At 38.6% G+C, this 20,667-nt stretch overlaps 1 protein-coding gene across 2 annotated transcripts in view; it reads left to right on the top strand.

The window, feature by feature from the left end:
- Positions 1–20,624, top strand: part of PIK3C2A (phosphatidylinositol-4-phosphate 3-kinase catalytic subunit type 2 alpha) — a 39,316-nt gene extending 18,692 nt beyond the window's left edge. For both annotated transcript variants that reach the window (XM_017726591.1, XM_017726590.1), the window contains exons 12-32: positions 1,006–1,173; positions 3,316–3,424; positions 4,179–4,321; positions 4,944–5,132; positions 5,607–5,700; positions 5,957–6,051; positions 6,392–6,572; positions 7,114–7,218; positions 8,266–8,358; positions 8,611–8,740; positions 10,193–10,329; positions 10,995–11,164; positions 11,439–11,595; positions 12,015–12,124; positions 13,315–13,522; positions 15,333–15,457; positions 15,856–15,973; positions 16,066–16,147; positions 16,570–16,679; positions 16,914–17,039; positions 17,573–20,624. In XM_017726591.1, coding sequence (XP_017582080.1) covers positions 1,006–1,173; positions 3,316–3,424; positions 4,179–4,321; positions 4,944–5,132; positions 5,607–5,700; positions 5,957–6,051; positions 6,392–6,572; positions 7,114–7,218; positions 8,266–8,358; positions 8,611–8,740; positions 10,193–10,329; positions 10,995–11,164; positions 11,439–11,595; positions 12,015–12,124; positions 13,315–13,522; positions 15,333–15,457; positions 15,856–15,973; positions 16,066–16,147; positions 16,570–16,679; positions 16,914–17,039; positions 17,573–17,755 — 2,833 coding nt within the window. In that variant the 3' untranslated portion in view covers positions 17,756–20,624. The remainder of the gene's footprint in view (positions 1–1,005; positions 1,174–3,315; positions 3,425–4,178; positions 4,322–4,943; positions 5,133–5,606; positions 5,701–5,956; positions 6,052–6,391; positions 6,573–7,113; positions 7,219–8,265; positions 8,359–8,610; positions 8,741–10,192; positions 10,330–10,994; positions 11,165–11,438; positions 11,596–12,014; positions 12,125–13,314; positions 13,523–15,332; positions 15,458–15,855; positions 15,974–16,065; positions 16,148–16,569; positions 16,680–16,913; positions 17,040–17,572) is intronic.
- Positions 20,625–20,667: the final 43 nt, after the last annotated feature.

The raw sequence follows: 20,667 nt of genomic DNA, 5'->3' as shown, positions 1-20,667 counted from the left end.
AGATAGAAAGGAAGAAGGAAGAAGCATGCAGAGAAAAGATAGGGAGATGATGGCAAGTGGTATCTGATAACTGAAAGGGGAATATTTTTCATTATCTATGCACAGCCACTTGAGTTATCGGGCAGCCTGTCATAGCTGAAGCATCATGTGAGCTCCATGGTGCCCCATATCTACTCTCCTGACTGTTTTTAAAGGTCAGAGATAGACCCTGAGGAATACCCTGAAAGTTTGTGGTGAACAAATTATTTCAGAGCAGCGGTGAGAGTTTCTAGAACACCTGCCTTCAGAGAGTACTCCAACTACCTTTTTTTCCTGGTGATGCATGGGATTAATTGTCAGATCTTTTGCTGGCAAGTACTAGTGTATTACAGTGAAAGGTCTGCTAGGTTGCTTAAAAGCTGCTGACAGTAGTGTAGTGCTTTATAGTGGAACTGTGATGTTTTACAGAGAAATCAAACTAAAGGAACATGTTCGGCAGTAAAAACAATGCAAACAAAAATGGAAGCTTGTATAGCTAGTGAGGTGTATGCTCCTCAGCTGCTCTCTTTATAGGTTTTGTACCATTTGAATTTAACTTTCAGTAGTTCTTAATAGATTCTTTCATTTGGATGTGAAACTACTGTCAGCTGACCCTTTCAATCTGAAAAATTAGGAGGTGGCTAACATGGAATTGTGTGTGTCCTTCCTAGTGAGTGGAGTGGGAAAACTGGTTTTGCTGGACAGGTCAGTTCTGTGCAAGGAATGTGATTTAATAGACAGAGATTAAAAAGGGTTGCTCCAAATCTGACTACAGTGCAGAAGTGTTATTTAGGAGGTTTTACAGACTGTTGTTACGGGAGATGAAGTGGAGTAAAATATGATTGCATGGATATTTAACACTTGTTCTTCAATGTTAATTGATTTTTTGAAAGCAAGAGGCATACATGGATTATATGGATAAGCCTGTAACTTACTAACTGCTGCCTTTTTTCTAATTAACTTATTTTTAATACTTTTATTTTATAGAATAATTTTCCCCATCCAGATTTCACAGTTGCCTTTGGAATCAGTCTTATGTCTGACTTTGTTTGGAATCCTAAATCAAAGTAGTGGGAGTTCCCCTGACTCAAATAAGCAGAGAAAGGGCCCAGAAATTTTGGGTCAGGTTTCTCTACCTCTTTTTGATTTTAGGCGGTAAGTATCCAAAACATGGGTAAGATTATCAATATGATTTGCTCTGTGTAAAGCTTCCTCCACACCCATAACTATAGAAATTGCCTCTCTGATATTGAATATACTAGGCCATGATAAAGGTTAAGAATTGAAAACTGTACTGATACAGAAAAAATACATTTCATTAAATAGAGGACAAAACGTGGTCCTGTGTGGTAGGATTTCCATCTAACTGGGTGAAAAAACTTAACTGCTGGAGGAAGTTGAATATTTGTTTGGATGATTATATCCCAGAATATTCTGAAATTATTCCCTTTGATTCAGAGCTGGATTTATTTTAAACAATTAAAATAAAGGGATGATTAACAAGTGTGTTAAATTTGTGCCGTATTTGTATTTTGAACTGGCTTTCCTTCAAATACAGCTGCTGGATGCTGTTACATGTTTTTCACTAAGAATGAAAAGCCTGCTGTAACTTTCCTAAACTGAGTGTTTCTGGATTGGTTCAAGTTGCTTTGTGCTTCCAACTTTGATTACGAAGTGCATTCCAAAATGCTTATCACTTGGGCAGCTACTCAGTGAGACATTAACCAGTAGACTCAAACCACAGGTGCCCAAATTAGACATCATGTTGCAGAAGTGATCACACCATTGCAAAACAGCTTCTGCATTTACGCTTTAGGTTTCCTATTTATCTGTGCTGCTGAGTTCTAGGTCTTACTGGAAGCTTAAATTGTCAAGCAAAGCTGAAGAAAGGCAGCAGATCTTTCCTGGACAGTCACTGCTGTGTGTTGCTTGTGGCTGTTTCGTGGGCTTTGCGTCCTCTGGTTCTGGATTTTTAGTTCACTTGTTCTGCTTTCTTTTTTGTCTGGTGATGATTCCAACAGCTTGAGGGTGTCACAGTTTAGGATTTCCTGCATTGCAAAGATGGCCTGCAGCTGCTTTCAGTCTCCACCAAAGCTTGGATTCCTTTCATAAAGGATGCTTATTTCAACCTTCTGTTTAAGTGTTACATTTCAGTCTCCTATCTAAATACCACATTTCACAGTATTTGAAAACACAGCTTTTGATTTGATTTGCAAATTTATCTTGTCTTCATGCTGCATGGTATTCTCATAGGAGTTAGTCTGGGGAGAAAACTGTATTTTCTGTTTATGCAGACCACTACAATGGTGTGTGTTATGCCAGAGCTTGCTGAGTGGCCTGTATATAGCAGCTGTAAAGATGCTTAGTAGTCTAATCCACTTGCAGTCCACATAAATTAAATCCAGACCTAGATAGTTAAAGATAGTAGCCAAATATTCCAGTTACAGTTGAAAATAGAATCAATGACAGGCAGGAGCTGAAACTTGGAACTAACTAAAATACAGGGAGAAAAAAACTGGTCATGTATGTGTTTTGGAAGAATCCATAGCCAGGTTAAAATTCCTCCAGCTGAAGTGCATGTGGAGTGGCTTAAAACGTCATTACTTGTGGATGAGACAGAAGGCAGTATTGAACTGGATAATTATTAAAAAGAATAAGCTGTTCAGTTGTGCTTTAGTGGCACAATTTGGTAGTCTTTATTGGCATGATAAGCTCCTAGCTAATCAATATTTACATATAACAACCTGTTCCTTATTTGAAATAAATACAAACCCTAAAACATCTTTTAAAATATACGTAAGGCTTGGCCTTCAAGCAGTCTTTTGAGTAATATTTTGATCTTAAAAGACTGATAGAAGTTTTCTCTACCTAACATTCAACACTTAATTGATTTATGAAGTGTCTTCAGTTGTGCCCTACTGCTGCAGTTGGAAATTGTATTAATGTTGGGAATACACTGGCAAATGCAGATGTCATTTGATAGGCCCTTGCAGAATCTGGTAATGTGGGAAGTCCAAGGAGTGTGGCGGGGTGTGTGTTTGTGTTCAGTTTTTTCCTCAGAGGCAAAAGTATTCCTTTTCTGACGTAAAGAACAGGGAGCACCTAATTTATCTGTGTCAATTGTGTCAACATTGAACTTTTTCCTTTGCCTTTTCCACCTAAAAGTTGTGTGCAGCCCTTTAAAGCACTTAAAGTACAGACAACAGCCAGTGAAAATAAATAAATTCATTTGACGACTCATGTCTTGGTGAAGTAAATGGACTGTGATACTAAGACCTGCACATGTTTTTTTCTCAGATTGTTAACTTGTGGGACGAAGCTCTTGCAACTGTGGACCTCTTCACATCCGCATCATGTGTCAGGGACGACCAGTAAGAAAGGAAACATGGAAAGAATAGTATTGCAGGTTGTACATAATTGTGACTTGCTCTGGTTTGTTTGAATATTGGGACTTGTAGGTCATATTAGATGAATGTTTTGTGGAGAGGGAAAGTACTGCTACAAAGTGTTTCAAAGTCAGTATAGAATAGTGATTACTAAACTGTAAGGGCAAAGAGTGGGAAGCTTCTGGAAGTCTCTACAAATCTGTTACTGAATAACTGTCTGGAAGTAAGAGAAATCAGAGGTGCTTGGCATTACATGCTGTCAGTACTGGGAGGGAATGTTTTTGAAAGCAATCCATAGAAATGTGTGCTGAGATGGGAACTGTGTGGACAAGCTACCACTACAAGCAGTAGCAATTCCAGTTCCTTTACAGAACATAAGCACCTCTTTCTCAGTTCAGAGTCCAAATTTCCCTCCAAAGAGAAAGTGCCTTACTAGGCATGGCTCAGCAGTCCCAAAACATGGCCTGAGTTGGTGCTTGGCTGGAAGCCACTGGTGTGGGTTTGAACAGTTCTGTGATTATCTCTGCTCTAAGCATTCTCACTTCTCTTCTGAGGAGTGCTCCAACCACTGCATTGTGCAAGAACACAGCTGTACGTTTAGGAACCGTAGTTGTGTAGAATTGAGATGGAAAAAATTACTCAGCAAACAGTATCTGAAGACTGTTACACTTGTAGAATTAAAGAGTTCAGGTTCCCAAACATCTGACATTGCTTTCTCTACTGTGCTTAAGGACTTACATCATCTTTTTTCTTTTTTTTTTTTTTTTTTTTCAGATTGACTTCCCATCCCATGCATTTGATATTGAATATAAAATTCCTCAAGCTGCAAAGACTACTGTGCATCTTTCTGTAGAAACATTAGAAAAACCATCGAGAGAACGTCTCCTTGCCATTCTCTCCAAGGATAGCACTATTGGGTACATCCATCTCTGCTAGCTGGGCTCTTTTTGCACATGACAATTTGTAGCTAGGGCATGGAATGCTTATATATTCTTAAGTTTCTGTAATATCTTTTTTAAAATATTTTGAAGACTTCTAGAGACTTAAACAAGAGGTTGAGTTAAACATGTGAAATAATGGTACTGACTTAATGAATTTCCTTGTGTTTTCCGGGGCTGGTGCTATAATAATTTCTTGCTACAAGATTGCTGCTCCTTTGCCTGCATGTTACAGTCACCTGCTCCTGCCTGGCAGTTTCTCAGTGGCAGTCTCAGCGGTGGCTGTTCATGTGCCATGGAAGCTTTTCTGGCAACCTTTCTTACTGATCTGCACCAAACTAACATTAATGTTTTTGGTTTATTTCAGATTATACTAAAACTTAATTTTGTCCTGCCCAAATTATAACTTTGAATTGTTTCCTTAATGTTTGAAACTTTATTTGGCTTCTTGTTTTGAGTTTTGTGGAGGGAACAGTCATTTCAATGTCATTCCATTCTGTGTGTTAAATTATCTGTATGAATACAACAATCAGCGGCATTGGGGTTATTCCAGGTGATAGTTTTTCATGTGCACTATATACTGAAATGCTCTTGTCTGCAGGCTGTCGAAAGAAGATAAAGAATTTTTGTGGGAGAAGAGACATTATTGTCACAGCCATACTAACAGCCTACCAAAAATCCTGGTTAGTGCCCCTCACTGGGACTGGGCAAGTCTTCCAGAAATATATTCGTTACTTCAGCGGTGGCCTCCTTTATCACCCTTAGCTGCACTAGAACTACTTGATTCAAAGTAAGAAAACTGCTGTAAATAAACTCTCTATGTTTTGTTGAGCATTAAATGACTCTTCTTTGGTAGAAGATCCTGGAATGGTGTTCTGTGGAAAAATATTGCTGAATTTCTTGTGGTAAAAGTTAAGTGTTCTTAAAATTTCAAAGAACCCCGTGCTTACTTTATTGATGTAGGCTTAACCAAGTCATGTAGTGAAAGCACAGCAACAGTGGTTAGGTTTCTGAAGTTTTAACATGCAACAGGACAGGAGTTTATTGAGACACAGTTTTGAGAGGTTTTGACTGTGCTTGTCCTAAACATGCATGTGCGGTTGCACCTTATGTGATGAAGGGCCTTGTACTTGTAGGTCCCTTATTGAGCTTTTACGGATTATATATGGTTGCTTTTCTATCTAGCTGATCTCAAAAAAAAGACTAAGAAAAAAATCTTACATGAACAGAGAAAACTTAATGTAGATTTGTGGTGGCTTTCTAGGTTTGCTGATCAGGAAGTACGAAATACAGCTGTGAACTGGATAGAGACACTGAGTGATGATGAGTTAACAGATTTCCTCCCTCAGTTTGTACAGGTAAGACTTCCTGCCTACACAGGAGTTTGAATTTTTATGGCTCTTGAAAACCCAAAGGAATTGCTGCTGGCTAATAGCAGAAGTGCAGTTGTGTGCCTCTGACTGTAATGCACAGTAGGGGAAAAAATTTGAATAAATAATCACTTTGTGCCTGTCCAAAGCACTTGCGGTGATTCTGTCTGTGCATTAGTCACAAAATTTGTCTTCATCAAGAGTTAAATCCAGACTTGATTTATGTAATTTTCATTGTGTTTAGGCACTGAAGTATGAAACCTACCTTGACAGTGCCCTTGTGAAATTTCTTTTGGCTCGGGCACTGGGAAGCATTCGGATTGCACACTACCTGTACTGGTAAGGGGCTTTTTGTTCCACTGCTCGTGTAATGTGTGTGCCACAAGATTAATATTTCCAGAAAAAAAAGATCCTTCTTAACATCATCATTTAATAACATAACAATGACTGTTATGAATGGTGATTATACAGAATGTAGATCCTGGTTGCTGTTTTGGTTTTTTTTAATTAAAGAATACATGGTGCCTCTACAAAGCACAAACTTCTTGCCTTTTCTATCCTGTATATCAGTAACTTCAGACATATGTAGTACTGATTCATTAAAATATTTTAATGTCTTAATATTGCATTGTTTGCTGTATATTCCTTAGGAAAAATTAACTTAAATCCTTTATTTCAGGCTTCTTAAGGATACACTGTATGATACAAAGTTTGGTGTAAGGTATGAGCAAATTCTTGGAGCTTTTCTTTCAGTCTGTGGGAAAAGGCTGAGGGAAGAGCTGGAGAAGCAGACCAGGCTAGTGCAGCTCTTTGGAATGGTAGCAGAAAGAGTAAAGCAAACGAGTGGATCTGCTCGGCAGGTGTGTATATATTTTTAATTTGAAACTAATCCACTTAATTGTCTTTTTATTCTAAGTTCAAAGTGATATGTAAGTGCATAGGAAGATTTATGAACCTATTGTTCTGCAAAGCTTAATGAAGTTGGTGTTTTTGTCAAGTTTGTCATCTGAAACATATGTTGGTGAGGTGATAGTGTAAGAAAGTAGGATGGTTTCTGTGTATGATAAACTGGAAATGAATTTAAACCAATTATTGCTGAAAAATGATCCCATTATGCAAAAGAATGGGATATCTGTTTTTGTGCTAATAATAGAGCTTACAGTTTGATAGAGTGGGATGCTGTCATCTGGTTCAGTCAAAAAAACCCCCCACGAACATGTGTGATGGGTGTTACATTGCTAGGCTTAGGTATTTTTAATAGCTAAGGCAGCAGCTGTAGTTTCTAGCATTCCTTTGACATTGAGGAGTTGAAATAGTGGCTTCAGGGTAGCTTTGTCCAGAAGTTTTCTGTAGATGCTTCAGTTAAGAAAATGTCAGCTGAATTTTCTCTTTTGTCTGCAGGTTGCCTTGCAAAATGGCATGGAGCGTGTGCAGTTATTTTTCTTGAAGAACAAATGCCGTTTGCCTCTCAATCCCAGTCTTGTGGCAAAAGAGTTAAATATTAAGGTACTGCACATTCAGGGTTTCAAAACCCTTTTGTAAAAATTACGACTAGGTAAAGCTTGTACAAATGAAAAAAACCACTTTAAGTGCTTGAAAGCTCTTTATGCTGTGGAGATGGGGTTTAATCAAAAATTCTGATTGAATAAGGCAGCAAAATTAGCTGAGCAAAGATAAAATGTGTACAAATACAGTGTAAAACTGACAAAGGCACTTGTGTTAAAAAATATAGACATATATCTGTAATAACTTATTAAATCTTCAGAGCCTGTCTCTTGAGACCAGCATTCCTGGTTATAGCAAACCAAGGGACCACTCAAAGTGCATGAAAAAGTCCTGTGTGCATTAGTAATCAAAAGAGGAAATTGACCAAGAATATAAAGTTCAAGCAATGAGTAATACTGTGAAACATGCAAAACTACCTGTTACTGATTGTGTCCAGAGATGCTGGGCAGGGTCAGGGAGGCAGTAGCTTTATTTTATTGTGAAGGCCCAGCAAGTAATAATGTAGGAGAAGCAGGTAAATTATTTTTCCAGAACTCTGCAAGGCTTGACAATATCTGCTCAACCACAGTCTTGATTATATCATCATGCATGACTGAAAACCTAAAGGTCTGTTAACGCTTGAACTAATCCTGTGTTGGAGAGACAGCTCGTCTCGCTTTCCTTCTCTACTGTAACTATTAAATCATGAGCAGGGGCTTGTAAGCAGATAAATGAGAAAATCCTGTGAAACACACAAATACACATTTTTAATACATCTTCTAGGTTTCAACAAAACCTGCTGATAAAATATTTATTCATGTTTTATTCACTCTTCCCTTCAGAATGTATAAAACATCACTGTGCAGCAATATTGGCTTTTGTACAAGAATTCAACAAATAACAGCCAAAGGGCTCGTTATTCAAAGGAAGCACGTATTCACCACAATTGAAATGTTGAAAGTCTGAATAGCCACATTGTGTGTTGAACCTGCTTGTTGTCAGAATATCTCGTTTTCTGGGTTAGCAGGAATAGTCCTTTCTGACCATTAACACTAAATCTACTTGCAGGCGTGTTCTTTCTTCAGCTCCAATGCAGTACCACTCAAAGTTGCACTGATAAATGCTGACCCTCTGGGAGAAGAAATTAACGTGATGTTTAAGGTAGGCCTTACATGTGTATTGGAGAAAAGAAGCTGAACGATAATCACTATTTCATTGGTATCAATTAATTTTAGCACAGACCAATAAGCTTATTCCATGAGTTTGCTCCTGTGTATCTAGAAAGCAACATGTGAACAGGCCATAAAACATAAGAGTCTACCACATGTGAAAGCTTAATTGTAGCCTGTTTTTCTTTTAAGCTTATTAAAGAGAATAATAATTCTCTGGTTAACTTTTATTTTTCCATTTAAGGTTGGAGAAGATCTGAGACAAGATATGTTGGCTTTACAAATGATTAAGATTATGGATAAGATCTGGCTGCAGGAGGGACTGGATCTACGGATGGTTATCTTCAAGTGTCTCTCAACTGGAAAAGACAGAGGTGCTAAACCAGATGTCGCCTTTAATCTTTGCTCCCCCACTTCAATTTCTTGTCACACTGATAGTAAAAAACTTCTGGGCAGAAGGTGCCAAGGAACAGTTCCACTGCAAGGAACTTTAGTATCTGAGAGTATAACAAGTTAGATTGTTCTGAATTTCCTGATGGCTGAGTGGCATCTAAATGTGTTTCTTCTCTTGAGTGTTCTGTTGTCAATGAACAGTGGTACAAAAAACCAAATACAGTGATGAAAGCCAAGGTTGCTCTTGATGCTCTTACTGCAACACAGGAAAATAATGGTGCTATAGCAATCCTTATTCTGAAAGTTTAATTGTGGTGAAAGTATTCCAGTCAAAACTGAAATGCTGAAGTTTTTGGAATCTGCTCCAATTTAGTCAGGGGTATCATTCTTGTACTGAAACGTGCAAAAAGAAGAAAAATTTAAACCAGTCCTTGCCATGCCCACACACATACTATCCCCCAGAATTAGTGTCATATGCTGGTAAAAGTTCTTTGGCTGTCTCTGGGGTTTGAAAGTAGGTCAGAGAACTCTGAGTGCAACTACTGCCTTGCACCTTGAACATGCTTTTTGCTAGTTTTAGCTAATTCCCTAGAGCTGGCCAATAGAAATCAAAGATATTTGGGAGGATAAACAATAACTTAAATATTTCTTCAGTCAGATGAACATCATGACCAAAAACTCTTAAATTCATGGAAAAGATGGAAATTTAGGTTGGCAAAACTAAGCAAAAAGCTTCTATTTATGTAAGACTTGCTTTTTAGAGAAACAGATCGCTTTTCCTCCTACTCTGAATGATGACTTGATTTATGTAGCTTATTTTTTCTTACTAATATTAGTGTCCTTAAAGTACTCAAAAGATTAAAGGGGAAAAGTAAAATGGATGTAAATTGCAGATGTACCTTTAGTAGCTCTTGCCAAGATAGAAGTAAAAATTCTGTTAACCAACTAAATGTTTTCCTTTTATAGTTCAGCTATACAAATACTTTTAGTAAATTATATCTCCAAAGTAAGGCCACATATAAAGCCCACTGTCTCATCTGTTTCAACAATTGACAGCAGATAAAGTTACTAGATTAATTCAGCGTCAGTGTGTGAGAATTGTCAGCATCAAAGTATTTTGCCCAATTTAGACTAATAGTAGTTTATATGGTAGAAACTAATAATTCAAAGTATAACTTAAATGTGCATTCTAGGAGCTGTAACTAGGGGTAGTGAAGTAAGCTAAGTTGGATTGCTACATGTGTTTCATGGTTTGCTTTGTACCATAGTCTGTGGAAATGCTTAGGGACTAATAGAATTATTTTTACACCTAGCTGGATTTTGAAAGAGTTGGTCTAAGACTGTAAAATTCGTCATTGTTAGGAAAGTTTCTACTGAATAATAAAAATGCAAGATAACTTAAGGAGATGTGCTTTGTTTTATTCTATATCAAGGCATGGTAGAGCTTGTTCCTGCTTCAGATACACTTAGGAAAATTCAAGTGGAATATGGAGTGACAGGTTCTTTTAAGGACAAGCCTCTGGCAGAGTGGTTGCGAAAGTACAATCCTACAGAGGAGGAGTATGAAAAGGTAACTTTTTAGCACTGTTCTTTTTGCAGCTCTTTTAAAAGGGCTAAATACCATCTGATGAAGGAATGAAATTCATAGTCCAGGTCTTCCATTGAAATTTTTCTTTTGTATATTTAGGAAACTTAATTTTTTTCTATACTTGAAAAAGAACAAATGAAAATCCCCTCTATAAAAAGGAGTCAGATGGATTCTCAGGATTTTCATCAGGAGTTTTTATTGGATAGAGAAAAAATGTACTTTAAATTTAAGAGAGGAGAGAATAGTTGCCACTCTTCATTGTAGTTCAGGAGCAGTGGCCTCTTCTTGTACACAAGAGATTCAAAAATTAAAACTTTTTTTTTGGGCTATAATGCCATTACAGTACATTGGGAATATGTCTTGTACCCTTTTCTTTGCTAACATAGTTTTGTGGTTTGTCTTCAACTCCTCTTTCCTCTTTCATTTATGTAAAAAGCAAAATGACCATTTTTGCTGAAAAGTGTGGTATCTAGAGATTTTAGCAAAACTATCTGTTTGAAGAACAGTTTGGGGGGAAAAAAAAGCAAATTTAGAGTCTGTTTTGCCTGGCTTGGATTTTGCACTCATCAAGATTGACTCTTGAATACATGAATTATGTTTTTCCACTGATATTTGATCTCAGTTCACTTCTTTTCTCTCCCTCCTAGGCTTCAGAAAACTTCATCTACTCTTGTGCAGGATGCTGTGTAGCCACGTATGTCCTGGGAATCTGTGACCGTCACAATGATAACATAATGCTCCGGAACACTGGGCATATGTTTCACATCGACTTTGGAAAGTTTCTGGGACATGCACAGATGTTTGGTAGCTTTAAAAGGTATCTTCTGTACCTAAGCATTGTAGAGAATGAAGTGATTTTTTTTTTTTTTTCCAAATGTTGCTCTGGGAGATCTGCTGTAGGTCCAGTACCATGTGTAAGTGCTGTGTAACCTGAAGCAGCACTTGGGAGAGGAACCCAACCCAAACCCATGAAACAGCAGTAATGGAATGTTTAATGCCATTACTTCAGGATGGGGATGGAGGGAAGCAGAAAACACATGACAATGAAGAGACCTTATGATGAACTCAGGAATTCTGTGCTTTTTGAACAGGGATCGAGCTCCTTTTGTGCTGACATCAGATATGGCTTATGTCATAAATGGTGGGGAAAAACCCACAATTCGCTTTCAGCTGTTCGTGGATCTCTGCTGCCAAGCTTACAACTTGATCAGAAAGCATGCCAGCCTCTTCCTTAACCTACTGTCATTGGTAATCATTTTTCACATTCAGTTGAAACTTGATAGATCTGTCATGCTGGGTTGTATTAAAAACTGTGCTTTTTATGCTGGAGAAACTCTTAATGCGGGCTTTTTTTAAAAGCCAGAAACATCTGATCTACTTTTTGGGAAGCTTTATTTGGAATTTTTTAAGCTTTTTTACTGCCTACCTCTTTCTAGAAGATATAAAACTAAGATGATACCACAAATTACACTGCAAAGAGTTCTAACTGCTTTTAAATCAGCAGAAATAATGAATAACTGCTGATTATAAGTAATTGTTGTCTATTGCTGTTAGTGTTTAGTAATTTAGTGCAGCTACAAATGTATTTGAGGGTCTAGGTCTTAATCATTTCAGTAGAAAATCATATTGGGTTTATTGCATTAAAACTAAATTTCAATTTCTTGCAGATGCTTTCTTCTGGGTTACCAGAGCTAAGCGGGGTTCAGGACCTGAAGTATGTCCAGGATGCTCTCCAGCCGCAAACAACAGATGCAGAAGCCACCATCTTCTTTACAAGGTACTGGATAAGTGAAAACTAAAATATGTCCCAGTATCATCCTGTTAATGGGAGATTTCTGATAGGAAAAAACGTGCTAGGAATGGTCACAAACATGTCTGTACAAGCTGAACAGTTACACTGTACAATCATAAAATACAGTTAACTATATAAGTAAGACCAGTTCTATATAAGAGTAATGCTTGTGCTAAAATACCTCGTAGATTTTAGGAGTGACCTTGTGTGAAAAATTGGTTTAAAGTGCTGAGAGCAAATAATTCTGTCTGGCTGTTTAACACTTACATTTTGAATACATCCTAAATCATTTAATAGCAGAGTATATGATGGAAAGCATTGTAAAGAAGTTTTCTCTTGGAGAAATCTTTTGCACACTGGGGAGGGAGGGCTGATGCTCCAGTATAAGGGGAGTGCATATAGTGTAACCGAGATGTTGCTACATGTTAGAAAAGTGTTACTGTACTTCACTTCAAATATAAGGGGAAACTGCAGTGGTGTGCATGCAACTGAAAATCATAGAAAAGTTTGGGTTGGAAGGGACCTTTAAAGGCCATCTAAGACCAATCCCCCTGCAATGAACCGGGACATCCTCAACTAGATCAGGCTCCTCAAAGCCGTCCTGTCATCTACAACCTCTCTGGGCAACCTGTTCTGGTGTTTCACCACTCTTACTGTAAAAAAATTTCTTATATCTGATCTGAATCTACTCTCATATTCTTTATCCTTTGTCCTCTCACAACAGGTCTGGCTAAAAAGTTTGTCCCCTTCTTTTGTATAAGCTCCCTTTAAGTAGGAATGGCCTCCCCATGAAAGGCCACAATAAGATCTCCCCAGAGCCTTCTCAAGTCTGAACAACTCCAGTTCTCTCAGACTGTTCTCTCAAGAGAGGTGTTCATCCTTCTGATAATTTCTGTGGCCCTCCTCTGGACCTGCTCCAGCAGGTCCATGTCTTTCCAGGGCTCTAGAGTTGGATGCAAGTCTGGAAAGCCTTCACTTCTTCAATAAAAACCTATTCCAAAGTTTGGATACTGAGTCTCATATTAAGTGTTGATATGATACTATTCATATAGCCCATTGATCACTCTTAAAAATCTTTTCTTTGTCAGTAAGAAATAGGGGGTTATTTTTCTTAGACTTCAGTCTGATGCATTGACAGAACCACTTTTGTGTGTTTTGATGTTTTCTTTTTCCAGGCTGATCGAATCCAGTCTGGGCAGTGTTGCCACAAAGTTCAATTTCTTCATTCACAATTTGGCTCAGCTGCGTTTCTCAGGTCTGCCTTCTAATGATGAGCCCATCCTGTCATTTTCTGCTAAAACCTATTCTCTCAAACAAGACGGCCGAATCAAACAAGTGTCTGTGTTTACGTATCAGAAGAGATACAACCCAGATAAACATTACGTAAGTATGTGGGAGCTGCTTCCACTCAGGGAAGATAATGGTGTATTTTCTTCCAACAAGACACAGCAGGGACAGCTGACCAAAACCAGCCAGAGAAATATTGTATAATGTCATTATACACAGAGTGTATAATGTCACTGTCTGCAATAAATCTGGGGGTAGAGGAAGAAGGCAGGGAGGGGACAGGAGGGGGTTGTCTTCCAAGGTGGCTGTTTGGGAACTGGCTGAGCATGGTTCTGCCTGTGGGCTGTGGTGATTGTCTTGCGTCACCCTCCCTCCCCAGGACTGTCTTTATCTCAGCCCACAGATCTTCTCACTCTTGCTCTTGTTCTCCCAACTGTCCCACTGGTGAGGGGGTGGGAGCAAGCAAGCAGCTGTGTGGGTGCTGAGCTGCTGGCCAGGATAAACCAGCAACAGTACAACCAGCTAGAGTACAGACTGGCATTTCTAGCATCTCATAATATTCTTCAAAATGAAAACACCTCTTGAAAAGCATCTAGAAGGAAGTAGAAAGAGCAGAAGTAGTGTTGGTGGAGATTATTTTAAAATACGGGAATTTGAGTCATGATCACGGGCTCTTATGTAGCTGCCTTCTTTAAAATGGCTTGTTCCTGAGTAGGAGTCGTTAAGTCAGACACTCTGGTTTTGGTCTGACCTTCCATTAAAGTTTGATTTGTTCCTCCTAAGGAAAAGCATTGTTTCCTGTACTAATGCACTTATACTCTTAGTCTTACTAGAGACACCAAGCATTGCAATTTGCCTTCAGGATTTTAATAGACCTGGGTTACACTTTGAGACGTAATGTTAGTATTCCTACGCCAGATGTGCAACCTTCTTCGATTTTTTTTTTTGTTTGTTTGTTTGTTTTACTTCTATACTGCTATTTTTTAGGCTGGAATAATAAGCTCTAGTTCATTTCCCTGAACTTTATAAAAAAGTGAGCTATAGTGATAGATGCAAGTGTACATCTCTTTCCAAGCTGTATTTGCTGTAAATGTCTTAAGCTGGTAACGCACCGGGAAGGGAAGGTAGAACAAATCTGACTAAAGCTGGAAGTGAAGAGCTTTGTACTGAATCACTGTATAATAAATGTATTTGAGTACTCCTGGTCTGAGCCAAAACAGCCTCGCCTCTTCCAGGAAACTGTTAGGGTGGTCTAGATTCTGCCTAGATTTTTAAAGTTACATAAAGTGCATTTAATTCCTCTACCCATAAAATGGGCCCACTGAGTTGAATTTTCTGTGCAGCTCTCAAACTTCATTTCCTTTGAATAATGTGAATGTATCCTGGGACTGTACCCCCAGTATTTTGAAAAATTCTTCTTGTATAATGCAGTGCACTTGCATCTGCCCACCAAATTGTCACTTTAAAAATGGAATCCTGTAGAATCAGGAGGGAATTAAATTGAAAAAAATCACACCTGAAAGGTTCTTTGGTAGTTTTGTGCCCACAGATATATGTGTCAATGTAATCCTGCGCCATTGTTAACATTTTGTGTATCTGGGAAGTAGGAACTTCCAGTGAGTCTTCAAAGGGAGAGGGCACACAGCTCAGTCTTCCCTACCTTCATCATCCTCCGACAGCTGTGGGTCTACCTTATGGGAAGACCATGTGATGTTACTTTGCATTAAGGGCTGCTTACAATTCTAACTATGAAATGGAAATGTTGGAATAAGGGATATAATAATGGGATATGTATTCAGGAGAAGGATTACTATAGGAGAAAGAGTTGATTGCTAAGAAAATTGTATTGTTAAGTTATTTTATAATATTTTTATATAAACTACTTTTATTTTTCTGTTTTGGGCAGATCTATGTAGTGAGAGTTTTGAGAGAAGGGCAAGTTGAGCCAACATTTGTCTTCCGAACATTTGATGAGTTCCAGGAGCTCCACAACAAACTTGGCATTCTCTTTCCTCTTTGGAAGTTACCAGGGTATGTGCCTAAGTTGCCCATCACTATTGCAAAAGCAACAAAACTGCTCCCAGCTGGGTGGAGGAAAAAATAGCTTGAAATGGAGACAAAACTGCTGAGGGGCAAACTAGACCTCGTAGTTGGCAATTAAGGGAGAAATCAGTTATAAATTTTAAGGAGGACATCCAGAGGAGCATCTCAGTGTTTTGGTCTGTGTGTCATGTTACATATAATAATTACCTGTAAGTATTTCCTTGCCTTTCTGGAGTGTCATAACCTGTTGGCATGCTGTGTTTCCACTCTGGATTGGCAGAAAAAAATGGATGTGAGCACTTCAGGATGGAAATGGTGGTGAAATGCTACTGTACGTACTTCTGATAAATTAACTGAAAACGCTATTTTTTGTTCTTCTCATGTAGCTTTCCTAATAAGATGGTGCTGGGAAGAACACATATCAAAGATGTAGCAGCCAAAAGAAAAGTGGAGCTCAACAGCTACATACAGAGCCTGATGAACAGTTCTCCAGAGGTGGCAGAAGTGAGTACACGTAATTTAAATCAAATGCAAGTTTTCAAGTTTTGGCGCTTTTAAACACTTAAACTAACATGTAACATTTCTTCCAATTTTAGTGTGATCTTGTTTATACTTTTTTCCATCCATTACTTCGTGATGACAAAGTGGAAGGAATAGATGGAATAGCCAGACCTGCAGGTAAGGGATGTTTATAAATTGGATGATACAGTATGACGTGTTTACAGTGCGAATCTTTGATATGTTTTTTACTTAACTGTAGTTTTCTCTAATTGAAAACTGCATCACTGTCTTTCCTAATGTGCCTACATAGAGTTTCAAGGAAGTACATACCAAAAATTGTAATAATGTGTGTGATCACTTGGGCTTGTTTATGGCTTGACTAAATTATTAAGGTTTTCACTCCAAACCTCCAAGCTGGTTCTTGCAAGAGAATCCAAAAACCTTTAAAGCCCATAGCCTTGCCCGTGTTAGGGAACTAGAAATAAAATCAGGAACTGACCTTGGTCTAAGGCTTGTATTTTTTACTATATGTGATAAGCAGTGTAGTAGTGATGAAAATGTACCAGTATTACAGAAGAAATAAATGTCTGTTATTCCAGATACAAGTCCATCAAGTCCTACCTCAGGCAAAGTGGGAGGAGAAGTGAAACTATCCATATCCTATAGAAATAGCACCCTATTTATCATGGTGATGCACATCAAAGACCTGGTAAGTGGAGACCCTGCACTCACTGCCAAAAACTGTTTCCACTTTCTCAATTACCATCTTGACTTAGATTGATGCAAGAATGGTGAAACTCTCTCTTTTCCTCTATATTTTCTGACTGCCTGCTTAATAAACTGCTGCTTTTGATTAGCTTGATTGCAAAGTCTAGACATTGAAAATAAATATGCAGTTATGCACTAATTAGTTTTCTAACTTGTCTTGTTTCTTTGGCCGTAGGTTACAGAAGATGGTGCAGATCCAAATCCCTACGTGAAAACTTACTTACTCCCAGACACGCACAAAACATCCAAACGCAAAACCAAAATCTCCCGGAAGACAAGAAACCCAACTTTCAATGAAATGGCAAGTTACAATTAGTGTAGTAACTTGCTATAGCTTGCTATAATCTCATATTCTAAGCAGTAATTAAAGTATTGTCTAAAAAATCTGTAAATATATGGAAATGGAACTGTTTTGAAAAACTTTGTGCCCTGTTTAAATATAAAGCAACTGAGTTAGGTCAGTGTGCTCTTAAAAGTAAGCAGAAATTTCTCAGACTGACTCTGAGGAGTGATGTGGAGGAAGGAAAGGAATCTTAAAACTAAAAATCCCCCTGCCCTGGTTTCACTGACTGATGATGTGCAGAAAAATTAATTCAGGCGTCTTGGCATGTAAACTGTACTTCAGTCAAAAAACAATAGTTCTTTTAAATACTTAACATTGGGAGCACAGAATAAAATAGGGATGTCCTTCAGCCCATTGTCTGAGAAACAGACGTACTGAATGGTCACAACGTGCAGTTCAGCCATCTGTCAGTGGCTGGGCAGTCAGAAGAAAGGGCACTTTGGGCAATTTCTTTTGCCTAACTAGAACATTCTTGACTTCTTCCCTCCTAGCTCGTGTACAGTGGATACAGCATGGAGACGCTGAAACAGAGGGAGCTGCAGTTAAGTGTGCTCAGTGCAGAATCGTTACGTGAGAACTTCTTCCTAGGTGGAATTACACTCCCACTGAAGGACTTCAACCTGAGCAAGGAGACTGTTAGCTGGTATCGACTGACTGCTGTACCCTATCTGTGAACTCGGTGCTGCGCCTCAGCAAGACCAGAACAGTTGTATTCACTTGTGCTTTGTGCATCTTCCTACTTGAAGATAACCTGTACATCTTAAAATAAGAGACTCTCCATTTCAACAGATACATTGGACCAATGTTCAGGTAGCCTAATTTGGAGGATTGCAAAAAAACCTGGTTTATGCCCATGTGGTGTTATCAGAGCATCATTTGTAAACGTTTGAGTTGAGGGTAAAGGAAGGGGTTTTTAAACCATCCGTGAAAGTAGGATGAGCAGTTTGGCCATGCTGGTTGGTTGAACCATAACTCAATCATTAGGCCTGTGGATATATAGTGCATTTTTGCTTTTAATTTGTTGCCGCTGTTGTGTCATCCATGACATGATGCTGGAGAACATCAAAGGAATTGCGTATTTTAGGATTACATTCCCACTACTAACGAGACATCACGGAAGCAGCAACAGGTAAAATTTTGGTGGCTTCACACACACCTGTAGAAGTGAAGGTTGAAGGGCTGGAAAAATTCCTTAGCGTTACATTTAATCCCAGATTCATGCTTCTCTAAGACTTACTGGAGTGAGTGCCAATAGTGGAAGTTGTAATAATGGTGCCTTATAATTCAAATGCTTCTCTTTTACCTCATTCCTGGTATTTAAATATGTATACATACTAACTCTCAGCTCCTTATAAAGGGGGAACATTCTCATATTTGATACCTTGCGGGTCCTACTGGAAGCCTTTTCCCAAGACGTGTTACATACAAATAGCATCATGTATACTGACCTTCACAATTTGTTCAACTTAGATACATTTTTTTCTTCCCCATTCTCTACCCATGGTCTCCAAAAACTGAATGAAGACTGGCTGAATGTGGTACCGTAGGAAATGTGCCCAGCTTCTCAGTGGGGGTTTTTGTTGTAATTTCTAGAGCTTTTCAATACTGCAGTGATTAATGGAGCAGATTCAAACACTAATCCAAAGTGGCATTTGCATTTGTGCTTCCAGGGATTTTTTTTTGACTCTAGTTGAAAAGCACCACTGCTGGATGAATTGCAGGCCAGAAATTAGTTCAGTTAACAGCTTTGAGAGAGGAACTTGGCTGCTTTTTTTTTTTTCCTTTAGCAGTTCATGGCAATACTGTGTCTCACTCCCAGTAAGAACTACTCCCACTAAAATACTTAATTCCAAGGAACATTAGATTTGAATATATTGTGAGAGTGGAGTGCAAATGTCACTATCTCACGTTAATACCACTGGCTATTTAATTAGGCCCTTAATTAGGCCTTTCTGCACTACAGGTGTCACCTTTTTGTTCACCTTATTTGGGGTTCAGGATGTTCATGTTCTGTGTAAACAAAGCTCTAAAGTTGCACACTTCTTTAGTACAAAATCTTGAAGCAAAATTTAAAGTGAAATACGCAACTATGAACAAAGACACAATATGGGGAAAGCCTTCTGTCTACCCAACACTAAAAACCTATTTTATAATCCAATTTTCCTTCCCCTGCTACTGACCAATCACTCTTCAATACAGAAGAGAGAAGTAAACTTGAATCTCCTGGTGCCTAAACGATTCACGGTCCAATTTCATAGGAATTATTGCAATTAAAAAGCTAATGATATCTTGAATGTTAGAAACTGGGCCAATACTAGTGGGCGCTAACAAATCCCAGTTGTAGTAGGCATCTTCTGCATATTTTTCATTTAGTATATAGCCTGTAAATAATAAACTATATAACTAACTAGATATATTTCCTGCTCACTTGATGCTTTTGAGACTTACTCCATTCCATCATTAGAATCACAAGTCACTTAAACACAGGAAAGTAGACTACTGTTTTTGTGAAACGTTCCATTGTGAAATAAAATGAAAGCAATATGGACTGCCTTTTTTGCAGTTTGCTACTAAAGCACAGTGTCTTACAGCACAAAATACAATTAAACTAAAATCATTTAAAAAATGATTTGCAGTTTTAACAGTTGTCTGGACTGAAAAAATAAAAAAAGTATAGTACTGTATTATTGTTAGCACATGTCCTGACTTCTGATTTAATCTTCTTCATAGCTTAATTCATTTTGTGCCTTTCCCTTCCTTTTCAAAATCGTCACTGGCTGGAGCTTTTTATGGTCATGGATTTTATGTTGTCTGTGGGATCTGGCCTTGGCCTCTCCCCACGTGTAGAGGACCAGCACCAAGCTTGCACCTCTTTTGCACTATTCTCAATTACAAAAAACCTGATTGTTGCAATAAGAATTTACCATGCTATATAGAAAAACCAAGATGGATGTGAAAGAGGGAAATACTTGGGATTCAATTTACCGGTATGCTAAGTAGCTTGAAAATGTAGTTTTAACAGCTTTTTATATCTTGTTTAATGAAAAGAAAAAAAAAATCTTTTATGCACCGTTTGACCTGCAGCCAGAAGTGTAATTGTTCCTCCAGACCTTGTGTTGGTATCCGAGAGCAGCAGCTTGCGCTAGGACCTCTTCCTCTACTAACCTCCAACTTTGCACTGACCTTTTTATTACTGCCTTTGTACGACCTACAGCTGCCTGTCTCTGGACGCATGTGCGATCTTTGGTAAACGCTCTTTTCTCTATTTTTACAACTGTAGGGTTGTGTAGAACCCCTCGTCACCTGCCTTAAGGCCGGGGCTCCCTGGGGGGGCCCCCTGTGTCCCCCCTTGCCCGGGCGCTCCCTGAGAGGGGGGACGGAGGGCAGCGAGAGCAGGGCGCCTCCCTCCGTCTGTGTATCTCTAAGAACCAAATACTTTAATTAAACGATAATAAAGATGTACAATATGGCCCCGCGTCGGGCGGGCTCGCTGTGACTCCGTAACTCTCCTGTAAGTACATTAAACACTATTCTGGAATAAAACCCAATGCGTGGCCTGCTCTGTGCCGGGAAGGGGTCTGGGCGG

Source organism: Corvus brachyrhynchos, unplaced genomic scaffold (genome assembly GCF_000691975.1).
Source record: "Corvus brachyrhynchos isolate BGI_N302 unplaced genomic scaffold, ASM69197v1 scaffold62, whole genome shotgun sequence".
Lineage (NCBI taxonomy): Eukaryota > Metazoa > Chordata > Aves > Passeriformes > Corvidae > Corvus > Corvus brachyrhynchos.
This window is presented reverse-complemented; position numbering and strand designations above follow the sequence as displayed.